Consider the following 18,559-nt stretch of genomic DNA (forward strand, 5'->3'; position numbering starts at 1 on the left):
ACTAGTAAATGTAAAATATATTTGGTAGTCCAAAGGATTTTTACTCTCTGAGATCAAGAATACCAAAAAATCTAAATAAGAGAATGTGAAAAACCGTATTTATTGAAGCAAGAAAGACTCAGTGGACAAGCTCAAAAAGTAAATAAAAATATTAATTATGGTGATAAAGGGCACTTCTTTTTAGAATGAGAATATCTCAGTTATTCATTTCTCTTCACTTTTCTCTTCTCAAAATCTTACAAATAAAACACAGCAATTTCACAATTAAGCCAAGTCTCGATAATCAGCTATCACAAACAGCTATGTTACTGGCAGATGGGCAAGCAGATGGAACATTTTTCATAGCCTTTTCTACTCATGGAGTCCAGCCAAAAATCATTTTTCAATGTCTCCCTGAGAAACAAGATTAATTACTGCAGTCATCACTGAAAGCCCACTGTGAGGATCAGGAGGAAGGACAACACTATTTGTAGCTCTTTTGCCTAAATATCTTAGTGTAATTTCTAAACTTGACAGCATGAAAGAAGAAAACAGAGGGGAAAACAGAAAAGAAAACACTGGCAGTTTTAGCAACCTAAACTCTTATCTCCTTTTAAGTTCAATAAAAAAATAAAATATCTGTAAAGTGAAATAACTTCTACCACCCTTACACAAGAACTGTGGTAGTGTGAACTTTAAGTCTAGAAGTAAATATAAATGTGGGGATATCACTTTAAAAGTTTCGTATACCTCCTCCTAATTAGTTGTGAGTGTTATCCAGAACAAAATTCCCCAGACTCAGAAAGGCAGTATTTGTAGCTGAAGTATCATCACTCAAAGGTTCACATTTACCCTTAAATACTAGTTCAAACAAATTACACCCCTCTTCACAATACCTTCCTCTTTGGAAAGAGCCATATGTATTACATAAGACTTGAAAAGTAGCAATAAAAATCAGTGGGAGAAAAGAATGAAGTTTTCATTTCAGATTTGGTTCATGTTCAAAGCAAAGCAATTCTAGAGCAAGCAAATCAACACGACACACAGGAGAGGGCAAGTAGGGAAAGAAAGGAAGTGAAGCACAAGAAAGATGTTTAAGAGCAAAAAAATTTAATTCTATGTCTAACTTGAGTACTTTTTAGTCATCTATCACAAATAACACTTCTACCTAACGAATTTAGTTCTATAAAATAACCAGATTTACTGAAATTTTTCTGATTTATTTCTTGTTATTAGACATCACTTCTTTTCCTTCACAGATTCTCTCCGAGAGCAATCAGATTGCTCATCTCCCTTCACCTTCAGCCCTACCAATTAGTCTAAAACGGGTCCTGATCACTGAATGTAAAGCCTATTGTGCACCTGAAGCCCCATTTTCCAATCAGTTCCAGTTAGAGATACTTGCATCTCTAGGTCTCCTGAAAGAGAACAATAACACGTGGTACCCAAGCTGTTGCTCCACTAGCCGACTGCTTCTTCCTTCCCATCCTTCTCTATGCTTCCAGCATGTCAGCTGCTAAAAGCAAGAAATTGTATCTGTTCCCCAGTGCAAAATTAATACAATACGTATGTTACAGAATTAACTGACTAGTCTGTTACTCTTTTACGTTTGAGATTCTGAATAATGATCGCTATAGCTAACAGGATAAACAAAGCATGATTTCCTAAAATTGGCTTTATTATATAATACTAAGAAAATAAACTCATAAATAATGATACTAACCGAGTAAAATATTCCAGTGCTTTCTCTATGTAGTCTACAGCTTTCCCATCAAGATAATCGACTAGAGCTGCTTTTGCCATCATGAGATGGCATTCACCCAAACCTAAAATCAGGGAAGTTTGTAGTTGTTAAAATATGTAAAAGAAACACTGAGAATGAACATCAAATAAATTCATTGGTGTTATATTACAGCCACTTTCCAGAAAACAAAACTTAATGGTATTTTATAAAAGTTATCTTTAAGCATGGCCTTGATGCATTTATTAAAGAATTCAAATGGCAGGGTTCTGCTGGAGTAAACATGTACTAAAAGATAAAAACTATCTATGGAACCTAAGAATTTCCTTGATTTTGGGCAAATTACTTACCTCTTAAAATCTTAGCTTTGAAAATGGGGATATTACCTAATAATATCTAATATGATGCTACTTGCTATCATATTAATATTTATTAGGTGTTGTGAAACAAGATTTGACCTCTTTATATTCAAAACTATGTAGCAAACTATACTATCAAAATTAAATGAAACAGCAATTTCCTAAAGTGGCCAGTAAACATGTAATAAATGTGAGTTCTCCTTCTGTTAAGGAGTTTTAAAAAAAATTTTTTTAAAAAGGGTTTCAAGGCCTAAGTTACATGTCACTTAAAACATACACTATTTCTGAATTAAACCCCCCACTGCTTCTTTAAAAAGGAAAAGGAAAAGGAGGGAAGCAAATATAATGAGCTCCAGGTTTTTTTTAATGGTTAGAAGTAATCATTAAAAAATTAATTAAATATGGATGGTGGTGTTTTACTTTAAATTACCAAAAATAATTTGTTAAGAAGGAACAGGTATCTATAAAGGAACTAAAATTAATTTAGATAATTACAAAACAATGCAAGTTGCCTCTAAAGTTCAAAAAGTTTAAAAATGAGATTCTATAATTTACAAAGTAACTAAAAGGTATTAAGATATTCTGAGAATATAGTGAATTAATTATCAAAATATAAGAGCAGGGAAATTCTTGTTTTAGAGATCCGTTTTTAGATCCCACAGCTATCATGCTATTTATCTAAAAGCTAAATCTCTATCTTATTACTATTTATTAACCGTTATGAATCAAAATTTCATCTTTCTATATTCAAATCTATATAACAAGCTATACTATAAGCAGTTCATACCGGACACTTGCTGTTGACTAAAGAAGTCCTTTTCAAGTTACTCGATACATTTAGAAATTTATTCAAGGATTTTATACTTCAGTATCACAAAAGACAAAGGAGCTATTAAAGAGAAATTACCTTTCAAAGCAGGCACATAATCTTCTTTCTTTTTAATGATCAGCTGGTATTGAGCTACCGCCTCTTTATATTTGCCTAGGATTTGCTGTATTGCTGCAACCTTAAACACACTGTACGTGGATTCGGGGTTCAGCTCACTGGCTTTTGTGAAGGATTTCAAGGCTGTTGTATAGCCACCTCTGCTTAAATATGCCTCTCCTAATGACTCCCAACAATTGAAGTCCTTTGGGTCTGCCCTCAATGCTGCCTGTAAACTGAAATTTCAAGAAAGAGTAAGAGAACTAAAAGTAATAGAACTACTTCCATATCTGAAAGAAAAATACAAAGTAATTTAACTGAATCACACATATCCATGGTTCCTCCTATGGATAAAAGTGGAAAACCATATTTATTTAAAGCAAGTATACCTGTTCCTTTTATGACATGGGTTTTTTAATACTAAGAAATTTTATTGTAATTTTAGAATGAATAAAAACGAAATAAATTTTTGAAGAAATGCTCACCAAAATTTCTTTCCCTGGACTATGTAGGAGAACTCCAGTTTCCTATCCTACCAGAATAGGTATATATCTCAATATGCCTCATCACAGTCTATAAGCCCCCACCAAGCCTCCTACCAAAACAAAAATATGAGAGTTGAAAAATAGGAACAACAGGCATGCTTTAAATTTCTGATCAGATTCCACAGCCATGAAAAAATTTTAAATGCCTGTATTCTAGGTATTAACATAAATCAGAACAACTTTGACTCAAACGTATTTTCTTTACACGGTTCAAACCAAATTACTAAAAATGAGCTGCTCCAAATGCCCTTCAAGCTGCCAGTGTCTCCCCTTCCCCAAAACAATGCTTGTCAGTGGGAGAACAACAAAGATATTAACCTTGGCTTTTTATCATTCCTTAAATTTCTATTGAGAACCTGTTATATACATGATACTATTAAGACTTCACTTCCCTGGATGGCTCTCTCCTTAACACAAGGACATCAGTTAATCCAATTTTGTAATTCCAGTGCCTTGCAGATAATAAGAACCAATTAACCATAAATAAATTTTGCTATTTCTTCCCTCAAAATACAACCTGGTATGAGGCAACTTATAAGTTCATTTTGGATATAAATGGAGTTTAATTTAAGGAACCATTAGGCTATCAGAGGTTAAATATAGAAAGGTGCCTTACTCAGCCACTGCTTGAGAATGTTGACCAGCTTTTAAATAGTATAGTCCTCGCCTAAGCCAGGCCCATTTTGCCGCTCCAGCACTTGCCTTTTGAGTGACTGTTGTTAGGATAGCTAAGGCAGTTTCCTAATAAAAAGAAAAGACTAGTATTAGAGATATTAAATATTATAAAAATACTGAACACTTATGTAAATAAACAGATATATTTTCATTTACCACTTTTGATTTTTTAAACTTACACTGGTATATACAGAACCACACTTTCAACATTAAGTAATTTAATATCTGCCAATAAAAAGAAAATTTACTCTATTTATAAGCAGTGGCAGAAATATTTCTATAGCATCTACAAATTAAAATTAAAAAATAATAACTTTCAAGTACACATATAAAAATATTTCTATTTCTATACTCAGGATAAAAAAAAAAAAGACAAAAGTGTTTAAATTATTAGACATACCATCTCTTCAAGCTCTACACTTAAGTCAACTGCTGCAGCTCCAGATTCAGCATCAGTGTCATCTAATTCAAAAGCTTTCCTGTAACATCCACGGGCTCTGTTTCTATCTCCTACTACATCCCTGTAATAATGACCTAAATAGCAGAAAACTTTGCCCATGTATGTATCCAGTTTGGCAGCCTGTGAAATAAAAATTGATAATAACAGAATATTAAGTTTGTTTGGAGGGGTCCCTTTAAAAACACAAAAGATACACAGATTAAAGAAAAAAATTAAATATACAAAAATATGCCAAAACATCCTTTAATGTAAGATTTAAAGCAGACGTGAAAACTGGCCATCACCGGTTATAGAAAACAAACAAGTATAAAAATACTATTTCTCTGCTAAAAGAAATGCGAAATTAGAGTTATTATTTCATCAATCTGTTTCTATGAGTCAAGATAGGAATGTAAAACTTCTAGTTGTTACACATCTAAAATATAAGAAGCTAAACACGTAGAAGTATGTAAGACTCACATGCCAATAAAAGTACAGTGGAAATTACCTAAAAACAGTATTGTTTTCCAAAGGTACTTATGTCTCATTTTCTATAATATGTGTTTCTTAAATTAGTAACTTTTACATTTTTATGGTTTAATTTTCTCCTTGAAAACCCATACAACATTCTCACAAAACCTTATGTGTGAGAGATGAAACACAAAAAAAAATTCAGTAAAGAGTAACTTTAAGTACCTAACTTACGTGATTATTATATTTGGATTTCATAATGAATCCATTTCAACTAAGAACTAAATAATAGCATATGTTACCTTTAGAAAATGGGTAAGAGCCTTTGTTTTATCTTTTCTTGTTTCTTCACCCATGGACCAATATGTTAACCCAAGTTGGTAATGATATTCAGCAACTTCAGCATCTTTCTCAAGAGCTAGCTGAAAACTAAGTCACAAAAGGGAAGAAAGGAATATTCAGATAGATAGACAGATAGATAGATAGATAGATTAAAAAAAAATAGGAGACACCTAGTTGGAACAATCAAAGTTTGACTTATTCAAGGATGGTAAATTAGAAGCAAGTCATTACTTTAGGATATAGATCATGAGAAAAAAAAAATGATTAGAAGAGGAAACCAAACTTAAAACCAAACATTATATGTGCTTACTGAACATTATGATCAGCTAATGAGATTTCAAACCCATCGTGAAATTTTCTACAGTTACTGTGCTACATGCTAAATACATTTCTTAAAAATACTAAGGCTTACAAAGATCAAATTTATGCAACACTAGATCTTTATCAAACCCATTCATTTTGAATTTTTCAAGAAATATTAAATTAAGATAGGACTAGGTTTATGAGCAACCTAAATACATCCTTACCATTTTTCTGCTTGTAGATAGTCCTTTTTGGTAAAATGAATCAAAGCCTCCAGGGCATGAGCTTCAGCTAGGTCAGGGTAAGAAGAGAGAAGGTCTTCCATAATCTATAAAGTATATATCTATCAATTCCATATCCAGATAAAAATAACTTTTAACTTAAAAAAAAAAACCTCAGTTTAAATGAAAACACCAACCTTTGAAGCTTCATCTAATGAGCCTTTGTTCAGATAGGCCAAGCCTTTGAGAACCAAAAGTCCTGGGATATTATTTGCATCAGAAACCTAGAAAATAATTGTAAAGAATTGCTATAAATCTCCTACAACACAATGCAGCAATGTTTTGCTTTAACTAAAGAATGACCATTGTATGAAGACTTAGAGGTCCTGATTTCTATCACTATTAACACTTTCATTCTTTGCAATCTTTTTATTAAAGAAAATTTCAAATACATTAAAAAATTAGAGAATAGCATAATGAACCCACATGTACTTATCATCTAGTTTCAAAATGATTAGCTCAAAGCCAATATTTTCTCATCTATACCTCCACCTATTTCACCACACTCCGGCTTAGATTACCCCAGAAATCATAGCTTTTCATCTGATAGTTTAGTATCTGTATCTAAAAAATATGTTTATTTTTAATAACATAATCATACTACCATTATAAACACATAAACAAAAACAACAATACATCCTTAACATCATCAAATAATTAACCAGTGTTCAAATTTATCAGTTGTCTCATAAAATATTTAAAGAATTTGTTTTACTCAAAATCCAAATAAGGTACATACATTTCAACTGGCTGATATGTCTCTTAAGTCTCTTTTAATCTATAGGGTTTCCTTCCATCTCTTTTTTTCTCCCTTAAAATTTAACTGTTGAAAAATATGGGCCACTTTCACAGTTTCTCAAAGTCTGGCTCTTGATGATCGTATTGTCATGGTATTGACATGTTTCCTGGTCCCCTGTATCTTCTATAAATTAGTAGGTCTAGAACTTTGATCTGATTCAGGTTTGATGTTCTGGCAAGAATACCTCATGTGTTCTTGCACCTGGTTATGTCTAGTTGTCTTTTTTTCTTGTGATGTTAAGCAGCCATTGATCCTCAATGCCTAGATCTATTAATTCATTATGGACTGCAAAATGGTGATTTTCTAATTCTATCATTCCTTCTTTTCTTATTCGATGGCATACTTCAACAAAGAGAAATTTCCCCTCCTCTCATTATCTATTTGATCATTCTGAGGAACAGTTCATAAAGGAAACATAGGATAAATACTTCGATTTTTTCCAATTGGTTCCTTAGCATCCTTCAAAGATTCACTTTACTGAGGATGATTTGTTGATTTTTTTTGGTATCATTATTAACACATGGATTTAAACTTAAATGATGTGTTTTAATCTACTGCAGTTACTACTGCTCAAACCATCCCCTCTTTAGCCAGTAAAAATCAATTCATGCTAGTTCCTGAGCGCTTCTGACATAATTCTAATAGCCTTTTATGGTTTCTTTGGTTTCTAGCATTATAAGATGTCCTGGGCTCATCTTGTACATTTTCTGTCTCAGACTTGGATTCTACCAGTTCTTCAAGGAACTTTTCATTTGGTTTTTGTTTTTTGTAAAAAAAAAAAAAAAAAAAAAGAGTACGGAAAGACCTCGCCAAAGCATTCACCCAAAACACACTATTTGGTGGAAGGCAAGTATTGAGAGAAAACAAGAAAATAAGATATTTGTTCTTGAAGGATCCTGACAACTGTTCTAATTTTAAAGAAAAACTATGAAATGCAAAGCCTTTTGAAATATAAAAAACAATGATTTTTTTATAAAAATTCAGAACTCTGCAATATACTGAGTGATATAATTTTAATTTTATACCAAAAATAGCCTTTATCTGAAAAATATCTTTATATTGTTAAAGGCACCACGTTGTTATAATTCATAATTTACTAGTTTTTGCTAGGGAATTTCAAACTGCTTGACTCAAAAACAGTAAGAAATCAGTTTCCTTCTTAAATATCAATCTTCCTCAGAGTGTTTTTTAAGTTGAATAAAACACGCAAAATTCTCTACCATGAAGCTACAAATGTCCTTAATAATTCTTGTCAATAATCTATGAAATATTTTCTAGAGGGAAAAATTTAGAATACCAAATTAATAATCAAGTATTGATAACCCAAGAGGGCGAAAAGAGAAAAGGAGAATAAGAGCAAGAACTAAAGAAAGAAATTGCATCATATGAAGAACACTGTAAGTACTTAACCAAGAGGCAAACAAATAACTTTAGGAGTTTCCAAAAAGTGCAGAGGTGGTGAATTCATACCTCTAACACAAAATTTTTGTAAGTAAATATTTGTGGTAAGGAGAGAGTGGTTGATGCCTGGTTGACCGAAAACTAAATAAGGCGAAGGGAAAAATGCAATGATAAGACTACCTGATCAAGAGTACGAATTGCTTCCTCTGAAGATTCATAATCTGAGAGTTTAATCAAAGCCTCTGCTTTCAAATGAAGACAAAGATTCTTCTGATGAAGACTGCCACCAGACACACCAAGATTATCTATGTTCTTCAGAGCTGACAAAATTAAGGACATCTGAATGAAGACAATCGTATCACTTCACTTTTTTTTTTCTTTTTAAGGGTAACATATAACAAATTGTAGATGTAGTAAGAATAAACTGTCAAAACAATGTACATGAAGAATAATTCAAAGCTAACTATAAATTCTTCCCTGAACTCTTTATGAAAATATCTGAATTTGAAACAGAATAGATCTAAATTTAAAACCTCCATCTTCACGTAACATATAATAAAACTGAACATCCTGAAACAAAACAATGGCTGTCTATATCTGCTACATAACAGAGGTTAACCCTTAGCCAAAGCATCTGTCACAAAAATAGCACATTAAGGATAATGGAAGGGAAAAGAAGTTGAATTAGGATGAACCAAGGTACACTGTTTCCCAACTGCAGAGGCAAGGTCACCAGCCAGGCCAAGAGCAGTGCATCACTTCTCTGATTTCTTACCCCACACCTGACCTACGTGAGCACACGCAGATAGGCTCTAAGATACCTCTCCCTGTCTATTACCTACATTGAAGGAATCAAGAATCTACGTTAGAGTGAAGGTCGCAGGTCACACAAGAAGCTTCCCTGTTACAAAGACAGAGCATCACCACACAAGCCTAAACTGACTTTGTCAAAATTCCAAGTGTAGGAAACCTTTGATAAACACTCATCGTTGGTTTAAAAATATAGTAGTAGACATGCACACAGACTTGGTGTGTTTTTTTTTAACCTCCTCAATGAAATTTAAATTAGTTGGTAACTTAAAATACAAAATAAAGCACCATTATCAGTCTCCTTTAAGATGAAAAGAAACAGGGTTGGCCACCCTGGAAGATGTCAAGAATACCTTGATTGCATGAAAGAAGAGCTTCCTTAGGTTTATGCATTCTGACTTGGGCTTCTGCCAGATGATACCATCCAGCTGTGCAGAGAGGGCTTTCCTTTAACCCTAAAAGGATAACAGTAATCACAAAATCCAAGGTTTCCGTTATGACTGAGATGAATGGCACCACAATCCACTCCCCAAATCAGACTCCTCCCCTCTCCCTTGTAGTCCATATCTAATCAGTCACAAAGTCACATTGATTCCACGCCCCACCACTTCAGTTCAGTCCTCCATCATCTATCCCACATCAATGCAAGTGCTTGCCATCTACTCCAATTCATTCTCTATACTGTAGCCAGAACATTTCTAAAAATAAAAATGGGATTATGAAATTCCCCTACTTAAGACTTTCCGCTGGTTCCCAGCTGCCCTTTGGATAACATGCAAACCTCTTAACAAGGTTTGCAAGGCCCCTTTCCAGCCTCAATTCTTGTCCCCTCCTGCTCCCATACTTTATTTTCAAATCTTGCTGAACGATCAGCAGTTCCCTGAACGCTAGCTTTTCTCTCACCTCAGGCTATTTCAACTCTTGGCCTAAAATGCTCCTCCCGCTGCCAGGCTTGTATTTGTCATTCAGACCTCAATATGAAAGAAAGTTCATCCAGAATTGTCATACCTGATAAGACTAAATTAAAGCCTCCTAAGCATGGAGATAGTATCCTTATTTTACAAACGAAAACACTGAGACACAAAGAGTTTAATTAACTTTCATAAGGTCTTGAAATTAGTGAGTGGCAGAGTTGGAATTCAAACTTAAGCAGACTCCAGAGTATGTAAGTACATTTTTTTGCTTCTATCCTAAATATATATATTCCTTAAAGAAAGGCCCAAAGATAAATGCCTGCTAACAACTATACCTCATGTTGTATGTTGCACACTGAACACTCACCTTCTGTTAAGTTCCTAACAGCATCTTCGTACTTTTTGTCTTGTAATGCTTTAATGCCTAAACCAATGAGACCTGGACCACTTTTTGAATCCATTTCCACTAATCTACAACAATACTGTTCTCCCTCATCAGTAAGGCTTCCTGGAATTAAAAGAAAAAGTTATTAGCATACATATACCAATATGTGCCAAAACCTGTACACTTAAACCCCAAGAGCTGTCTTACACAAACACTTCCATATCTTGATTCCAGGAATTCGAAACTTAAATAGACCAACAAATGTAGAAAATATCAACATTTCATAAAGAAAATGATGCTCCTTCTTCTTCTTAAATGCCAGAAGTAGAAACCACTTTACACACAGCAGTATGGGTAAACCGAACTTGCTGTCGTACTCAAGGGTTTCAAGCAAGAAACCTACTGCTACTTGCCACGAGGCTAAGACTCGGCCCGCTGCATGCCACCGGGTCTCCCTTTGCTATTCAGCAATAAGAACTCTGGTTGTTAGATGAAGGAATCCCTGTCAAAGGACAGTATCTTTGCCAGCCTCTCTCCCTGGACAACAACGTGCTGCTAGAGATGCGGCAGCCAAGATGCCAGATGCAGGGGACTCTTCCAGCAGCCCAGGATCAAAAGACAGGCCACTCAGCAGGAAACTGTACAAAGACGTAGTCACATTCTTCTTAAGTTTACATTCAAAACTTTTTTTTCCTATATAAGTTAACAGTTAGGCTTATGTAGTAATCATCCAATGCCTACGTTTTGAATTTAGTTTGGTAAAAAAAATTAGTTTAGAAAACATTGTAGGTTCTGTTATATTGTATTTCCATTTTCTCCAACCTCAATCATTCTCAGAATTCCTGTTCCCAGAAAAGCACAAAAACAGGTGGAAAATATGATTTCTGTTTTGAGAATTAACTGGGACTACCATTCACCACTTTAATAAATTGTTTAATCACATACGGAAATTCTTAAAAAGTAATTGAGACAGTAATTTACAACTTGAAGCAATAAATAAGGGGAACAGATAAAAATAATTTATCTGAAAAAGAGACCTGATGCTTTAATATCTCTATAAAACAGCCCCAAACCACATATGGAACCACTGTTTCAGTAACAGATGTCAAAGGTGAATTCTTTGCATGATACCATTTAGCTTATATATTTCAAAATTTTCAAAACCAGATATACAACAATGTATATAATTCCTAAGTAATATTTTATATATTAATTTAGAAGTCCAAGTTAGCACCAAAAATTCAAAGAATTCATAATGGCTAACGAATTAAAACTTCAATACTGTTTGGTGAAATATGAGAATAAACTGGAAGAAATACTATCTTGGTTAATAAACCAGTAAAAAAGATACAAGCCTGCTTCTAGACAAGAATTTCCCTTCCATCAATATGTTCTCACTATCGCTTCCATAAATATGAATTCCAAGAATAGACATGCCTAGTTCCATACACCCTATATCCTCCAAAAGCAAACCACTGGGGCTTACCTCCCCCCCCCCTTTTTTATCCAGCAATACTGTCTAAACTAGATATCAAAATAACCTCGAGGACTTGTTAAAACAAAAAATGCTGAACCCTACTCTCAAAGTTTCTGATTCAGTAGGTCTGATATTAGACCTGCGAATTTGCATTTCTAACAAGTTGTCAGGCAATACTGATGCTACTGGTCCAGAGATCATACTTTAAGAATCACCAGTCTACAGTATTTACCAATACTGTATACCAACTGTATTACTAGCTTTATAACATATATACCCTGCCTTTGTTGCCTCTGTAGCTAAACAGTAATTTCTGAAGGGTAGGGACTAGTATAGTATCTTGTACATGTAGCCATTCATTAAATATTGTAATGATCCTTTAAAAATACCGTTACGAATTGATGTCCCAAAACGCTTAGTCTATTAATAGGTAAAGGCTGAGAATTACTATGGAAAATTAAAGACATTCACCACTCTAAAAAAGAAAATAAAATGGCTACTAAACTTTTACCTTCGATTTCTATCCAACTGAGTCAAAACTCTCTCTTACTCCACAGAAACACAATTCATGATAGTCTATCTTGGCTATAAAAACGGCCCTTATTACAGAAAACACACCTGGGATGAAAAGAAGAAAAGCCAATCATGCATCTTTCCTAAAAAATCATCCATATTTAGGTTAACTAAAAACTGCACACAGGTGAGCAAAGTGTGAATAGGCAGATGAAAATAGTTTCCAAAAGGTCTAGGATTCACACAAAAATCATTTAAACAAGGTAAATTTTCCTAACATAGTCCCCTTTGCTAACATCTGGGAGCACAATTATAAAAGCAAAAAGAGATTCGGGGAGACTATATTCACGTCTAGCCCTGGATAACATATTCTCTACATATGACCAAGTGGCACTTAGAGGATTTCTCTACAGTGTTCACAAAAACCATCAACAGTAATAACAACATGAGTGATCCTGTGTAAAGAGACAGGAATATTCCAGCTTCAACTCTCAATCCACTTCTTCTCCATACTAATTCTTGTTGAAAATACTACCTAAATAAATGTGGAGGATAAAACCAGAAAGGAAATAGACTTCATTGCTTTTGAATAGAAGATTGTTTATTTAACTTATCTGCTCTTTTTAACATTTAAAAGATTCTAAGATTCCAGATTTAGCGACTTTAAAACAGTTTGGCAATATTATTTTTATTTGTCAATAAGGCAAGGTAGACTTGGAGCTGATAAAAGATGTTCTGAAAAGGTTCAGAGTAGATGCTCAGTAATACCTATAAGAATTGTTTCCTAAAAAGTTTATCAAAAAAAAAAGGCAAGAGGTTTTTTTAATAACTAATTTATTTCTGACATCCCAAAGAAATCCATCAGTGCTGCAGAATTTTTCTTTTAAATTAACCTAGCTTGGCGGGAGAAAAACAACATGTACTCATTTCTTTATTTCCACCTGGATTTTGTAATATTTCTGGAACAGAAAATCTTAAACTTTTTTCTGTTTGGATTCGAAGAAACAAGCTTTCTTATCCTCTCGCATTTCAGCAATAAAGCAAAATAAAATAAATCAAAAAGGTCATTTAGCATGAAATAACATTTCATCAGATGACAACTGTGAAAGCTATTCACTACTTGTTATGTGAAGCTTTATAAACTGAGTCATTTTGCAAATGAGTCTTCAAGCCTCAACATGCAAAGGAGGACAAAAGAGGATGAAATATATTTGTCCCCAGTGGAAAAGAACCCAGTGATTAACTGCTGTGAGGCAGCAAATTCTGCAGGCACTAAAGTACTCTGGGGGAGGATAGATCAGCCTTTAAGAGACCTCACAGATTTTCAGAAGTTTTTAATACATAGAAAGTCTGGCTTAAAGGAGCAATGAAAAGAAGAAAAAAAAAAAAAAAAAAGAAAGAAATCATTAAGCACAGCTTCCTACTCTCCTACATTAACTATTAAACTTCCACCCCAAAATAATGCTTCACCTCAGAATGTACCTAAGCCTGAACTGCTCCATTCCACAAATCCTTACAACCAACATTTCAGTAGGGAAAGAAGTCTTCCTTGGTGTACCATACACGTAAATATCCACCTACCCACTCCCCTTTGCCAGGATATAGATCTCTCTTTCAATTCTGCAAAATACTCATCCCCAAACCCTCTTTGAGAATGGTATTTTTTTTTTCACAAAAATCAACACTCTCTCTAATCAATCAGATAATCCCTTTGCTATCTCTTTACTAAAACATTTTGTCAAGTATTGAATTTATGGGCAAAACTCTGCAGACTATTTGTTGATCCTATTTCTTCTATAATTTTGTAGGCTTTTTGATATACTAGGGCATATTTACTCAACAAATCTACATTATAGGATTATATGTGCCTATTAAGAAAGCATTTGATCAGTCCTCAAAAAGAAACGTCAGTGTATCTTCTTGTGCCAATTAACATGTAAGCACGTCAATAATGAGGGAATGGCACAAACCATGAATAGCTGAACAGGAACAGAGAGAAAAGGGTGAACAGCCATGAATTTCTCAATAGCAGAAAAAGGGGTGCAGGGATGAGTACCAGAGGCCACACAATAAAGAAAATCAGTCCACTTATCTTGGGAACACACTGGGTCTCATGCCAAAAGTTGAAGAAACCGGGTGACTTAGAACTATGCTTCCTATTGGAGGAAAACAAACAAAAAAACCACACACAAAAAAAATCATAAGCACGCTTCCTGTACCGAAAGTCTCTTAGCATGCCTCTTCCTCCTTGACCTCAAGGCAACATCCATAGCATTAACTAGCCCTTTCTTCTTGAAACTCTCCTGCCAGGAGAGTTACTGCAATTCTCCTTCTCCTCTAAAAGCCTACTATCCCCTTCTCACACTTCCTCCTCTTGTCCCTTAAATGAAGTCAGTCCGTCCCGGATTGCTTCTTTTTATACCTGCTAACCATTTCTTCCTACTCTTTTCCCATTGCTGTATTCTAAGTTCCAATTCAATCACTGATTGAAAAAGACAGCCCTACTAAAGGCCTCCTAATCATAAAATTAGTTGCTCAATCTCTCAAGACAGACCTCCTTTCTGAAATGCTCTTTCCTTGCCTCCCATGTTGCTTTGCATCGGGTCCCCCACCTTCCTCTCTGACCCTCTTCGCTTCTCTGTCCTCCATCCCCTCTTCACCCTCTTCCTCCCTTTCCCTTCAAGGCAGCCAACACTGCCCAAGGTACAGTTTTCACCTTCCTGCCCCTCAGGCATCCTCTGAAGTCATCCACTCCATTCACTTTCACCTACGCGCAAATGGCTTCTAACCCTTGCTGATCTCTCATGGGCAAACCCTGATGAGCATTTCCATCCGAATGCCCATTAACAGCTCCTCTCAGCAACTTACCTTTCGTACAAACCATCATTCCATATTAGTGCAACTTTTCAGGAGAGTTGAAAGTTAAAATTGATTTCTCCCTCCCTTCACCTCTAAGAAATCTCTTCCATTTTTGCCTTCACCTGTTACTTTCAATTGCTGCTATCATATTCCCAGTTCATTCATTCCTATAGTTCATTCATTCCTAGCATCAGTTATTCTACCCTATCTAGTCTATCTTCTGTACAATCTATCCTGCACACCATATTAGTTTAAGATTTTATACTTCATAAATCTACTCACTACAACACTTTTAATGTTTTCTTTTCTCATGTTAGTGAAAACTGCTCTTGCACGCCTATCTTTGACTCAGTTAAAGTAAGGAAAAGGGGGTCTGCTTACTTCTCACCATAAAAAAATCCAAGACTGAAGAGTTCTGGACTTTAATTCAGACACCAGGGGGAAACAAAGTACAAGTTGGACTTACAAGGGAAAGTTAGAGTGGGGAGAGCCAAGATAAGTGCAATGAGACTTTTGTAACAGGAATTTTCCCTCATTTATCTCAAGCAGTAGTTTTCAACTATTTTTCAATTATGAAACATGCGATGGTCATTAACATACAAAGCATTCCCACGTCTATACTCATTTAGCAACAAAGTGAAAAAACTTAAATGGATTAGGAAAGCTCTGCAATAATTTACAATCACTACCACACTGGTGCTGGTACTGTTATTTCCATTCCAATGACTGACTTCTATGACCTATATTCCTATCAGGTGAATACAGGAATGGACAGGAATGATATTCAAATTCTTTTTAAAACACCTATTCAGCACAGACACTGGCAAAACGGACAGCAGCTGTTGTGAAAACCAATATGGTCAACATCCTGTGAACTGACAAGCACAAGATATCCACAGCTACAAGTTTTGGCAACTCCCAGAAGGCTAGCTGCCATCACTTCTCTCTCCCCCCAACAAAAGTACACAAAGAAGCAACAGCATGAAGCATACACTAAGACACACTCTCTGACTTGAATCTGCTGTTTAATTAAAAAAGTAGATCATTCACAAACTTCATTACTTTATCATACTATAGTATTTGTAACAATGTTGTTGTGACATTGACATACCACGTAACATCAACACTGAGAATGTTAATCTTTCACAAAATCTTTTGCATGACATTCATATCCCTGTGTAATACAGTCTAACTTACTTAATCAAAATATACCTTATTCTTTCTACTACAGCAAATAAAACTATTTTACTATTCCCCAAAACCACACCTAGTCCCATTCCTCTGCTCATGCCATGTGGCATATCTTTCACCTTCTCCTGTTCATCTAATTTCTGTGGAAAATTCAAGACCTTCTTCAATTCCTACCTTCAAAAATACTTCACTGATCAACAATGAACTCAGTAGCTCATAATTCCTCTGTGTCACTATACTTTCCTGTATTTCTTAGCCTTTTCATGTGCACAAAGAATACATATTGTACTTCCTCTCATGTCCAGAAATACTGAAACAATGCCTTACACACAAAGGGGCACTAAAACAATTTTTGATTCATAGCAACATCACTCTCACACCTCTGGGACACACAATATAACAAAGAATAAATTACCTGTTTCAATTAAATGCAAACAAAGCACTTCTAATGGATACTGTACAGTAGGATAGATGTTTATCATTCCTTCACAAGCCTTCTTCAACCTAGCAGTCTCATGAGGAAACTTGAAAATATAAAAGTAAAATAAAGTGAGTAGCAGTAAAATATACTTGTGAGCACTTTCCTAATTAGAATAGAAAGTCACGTTAGAGATTTTAAAAATCAACTTACTTTGGATAAACACTGAATGAAATGTCTATAAAGCACCTGGTGATCTTCACTAGGAATCTTATCTGATAAGTCCAGTGCATTCTCGAAAGCAGTTAAGAGCTGAAACAAAGAGACAAAAAGCTATTATCTGTAGCATACTTAAATGACAAATACAATAAATAGTTGAACACTAAAGACTTACTTATACAAACCATACCCTTAACTAGTAACTGCAAATGTGTTTTATTGTCTGGCCTTACAATTTCAATGAGGAAAAAAATGTATAATTAAGTTTGGAATACATCTAACTCCAACTGGCCAGCAGACTGCACTGAACTAATAACTATAAATTAGCGACATTAATTTAACAAAACATTCTTGTAAGTGCTTGCTGCTCCCTACTAAGTAGTTGAGAGGTACGGCCTCATATGTCAGTGTAGCTGCTACTGCTCAGATCACTTTTAAAACATCTCTTCTGAAATCACCAGCACAGTCTTTGGAACATCTTCAGGATAGCAAATCTTCAATCTCAAAAAAAAATTTTTATTAAGTTATACTTCTGGTAAAAAACCAGAGATATGACTAAACTATCATGAAATCATTCTTCCTACATAGTATTATTAACTGACTTTGAAGAAAATTCCAAAAGAAGCCTCCTAAATATTTCCTCAGCAAGGACAGCAATACCAGAATCCAAGGCAAGCACTTTAAAGAATACCATTCATGGGACTTCCCTGGTGGTGCAGAGGTTAAGAATCCGCCTGCCAATGCAGGGGACACGGGGGGTTCGAGCCCTGGTCCAGGAAGATCCCACATGCTGCGGAGCAACTAAGCCCGTGCACCACAACTACTGAGCCTCGCTCTAGAGCCCGCGAGCCACAACTACTGAAGCCCACATGCCTAGAGCCCATGCTCTGTAACAAGAGAAGCCACCGCAATGAAAAGCCTGTGCACCGCAACGAAGAGTAGCCCCTGCTCACCGCAACTAGAGAAAGCCCGTGCACAGCAACGAAGACCCAATGCAGCCAAAAATAAATATTTAAAAAATAATAATAATAAAAATAAAGAATACCATTCATTTGGTTACATAAGTTCTACATTTTTCAAAATGAATTTCCATGACTTTATAATAAAAATTCATAATACAGTTCACCACCTCAAATTTTCATTTTAAGGTATGGTATAAAGTCCGTATAAATAAGTAAAATTTTACTGTGCTGATAAAGTTTAATGATCTTGCAAAAAAAGAAAAAAAAAAAAAAAAAGAAGCCTAACAAACAGTCTAGCACAACAGGTTTAAAAAAATAGTAATGAAATTAATCCACGTGGTAAATATATCATACATTTTTTTCTGAACAGACTTAAATAAGGCAGAGTATCACTAGCATTCAAGGTGAAAATAACCCTCCCCCCCAAAAAAATCCTTTTATCCTATTTAACAATTAGAAATCAATTCTTAAAATGATAAGTATAATTAGTTCTCTTTCATGGAGGAGAACAGTGTAGATAATTCAAAATATTTTTACTTATTTTGGCATGT

General features: G+C 34.7%; 1 protein-coding gene across 9 annotated transcripts in view; it reads right to left on the bottom strand.

Moving 5' to 3' along the window:
* SKIC3 (SKI3 subunit of superkiller complex) overlaps positions 1-18,559 on the bottom strand; it is a 162,110-nt gene that overhangs the window by 48,957 nt on the left and 94,594 nt on the right. For all 9 annotated transcript variants that reach the window (XM_082375059.1, XM_082375060.1, XM_082375062.1 and 6 more), the window contains 12 exons: positions 17,041-17,139; positions 16,825-16,933; positions 10,352-10,492; positions 9,424-9,525; positions 8,441-8,580; positions 6,198-6,284; positions 6,004-6,107; positions 5,437-5,563; positions 4,625-4,804; positions 4,166-4,290; positions 2,987-3,240; positions 1,703-1,805 (listed from right to left, as the gene is read on the bottom strand). In XM_082375059.1, coding sequence (XP_082231185.1) covers positions 1,703-1,805; positions 2,987-3,240; positions 4,166-4,290; positions 4,625-4,804; positions 5,437-5,563; positions 6,004-6,107; positions 6,198-6,284; positions 8,441-8,580; positions 9,424-9,525; positions 10,352-10,492; positions 16,825-16,933; positions 17,041-17,139 — 1,571 coding nt within the window. The remainder of the gene's footprint in view (positions 1-1,702; positions 1,806-2,986; positions 3,241-4,165; positions 4,291-4,624; positions 4,805-5,436; positions 5,564-6,003; positions 6,108-6,197; positions 6,285-8,440; positions 8,581-9,423; positions 9,526-10,351; positions 10,493-16,824; positions 16,934-17,040; positions 17,140-18,559) is intronic.

Source organism: Balaenoptera borealis (genome assembly GCF_965194805.1).
Source record: "Balaenoptera borealis genome assembly, chromosome: 2".
NCBI lineage: Eukaryota > Metazoa > Chordata > Mammalia > Artiodactyla > Balaenopteridae > Balaenoptera > Balaenoptera borealis.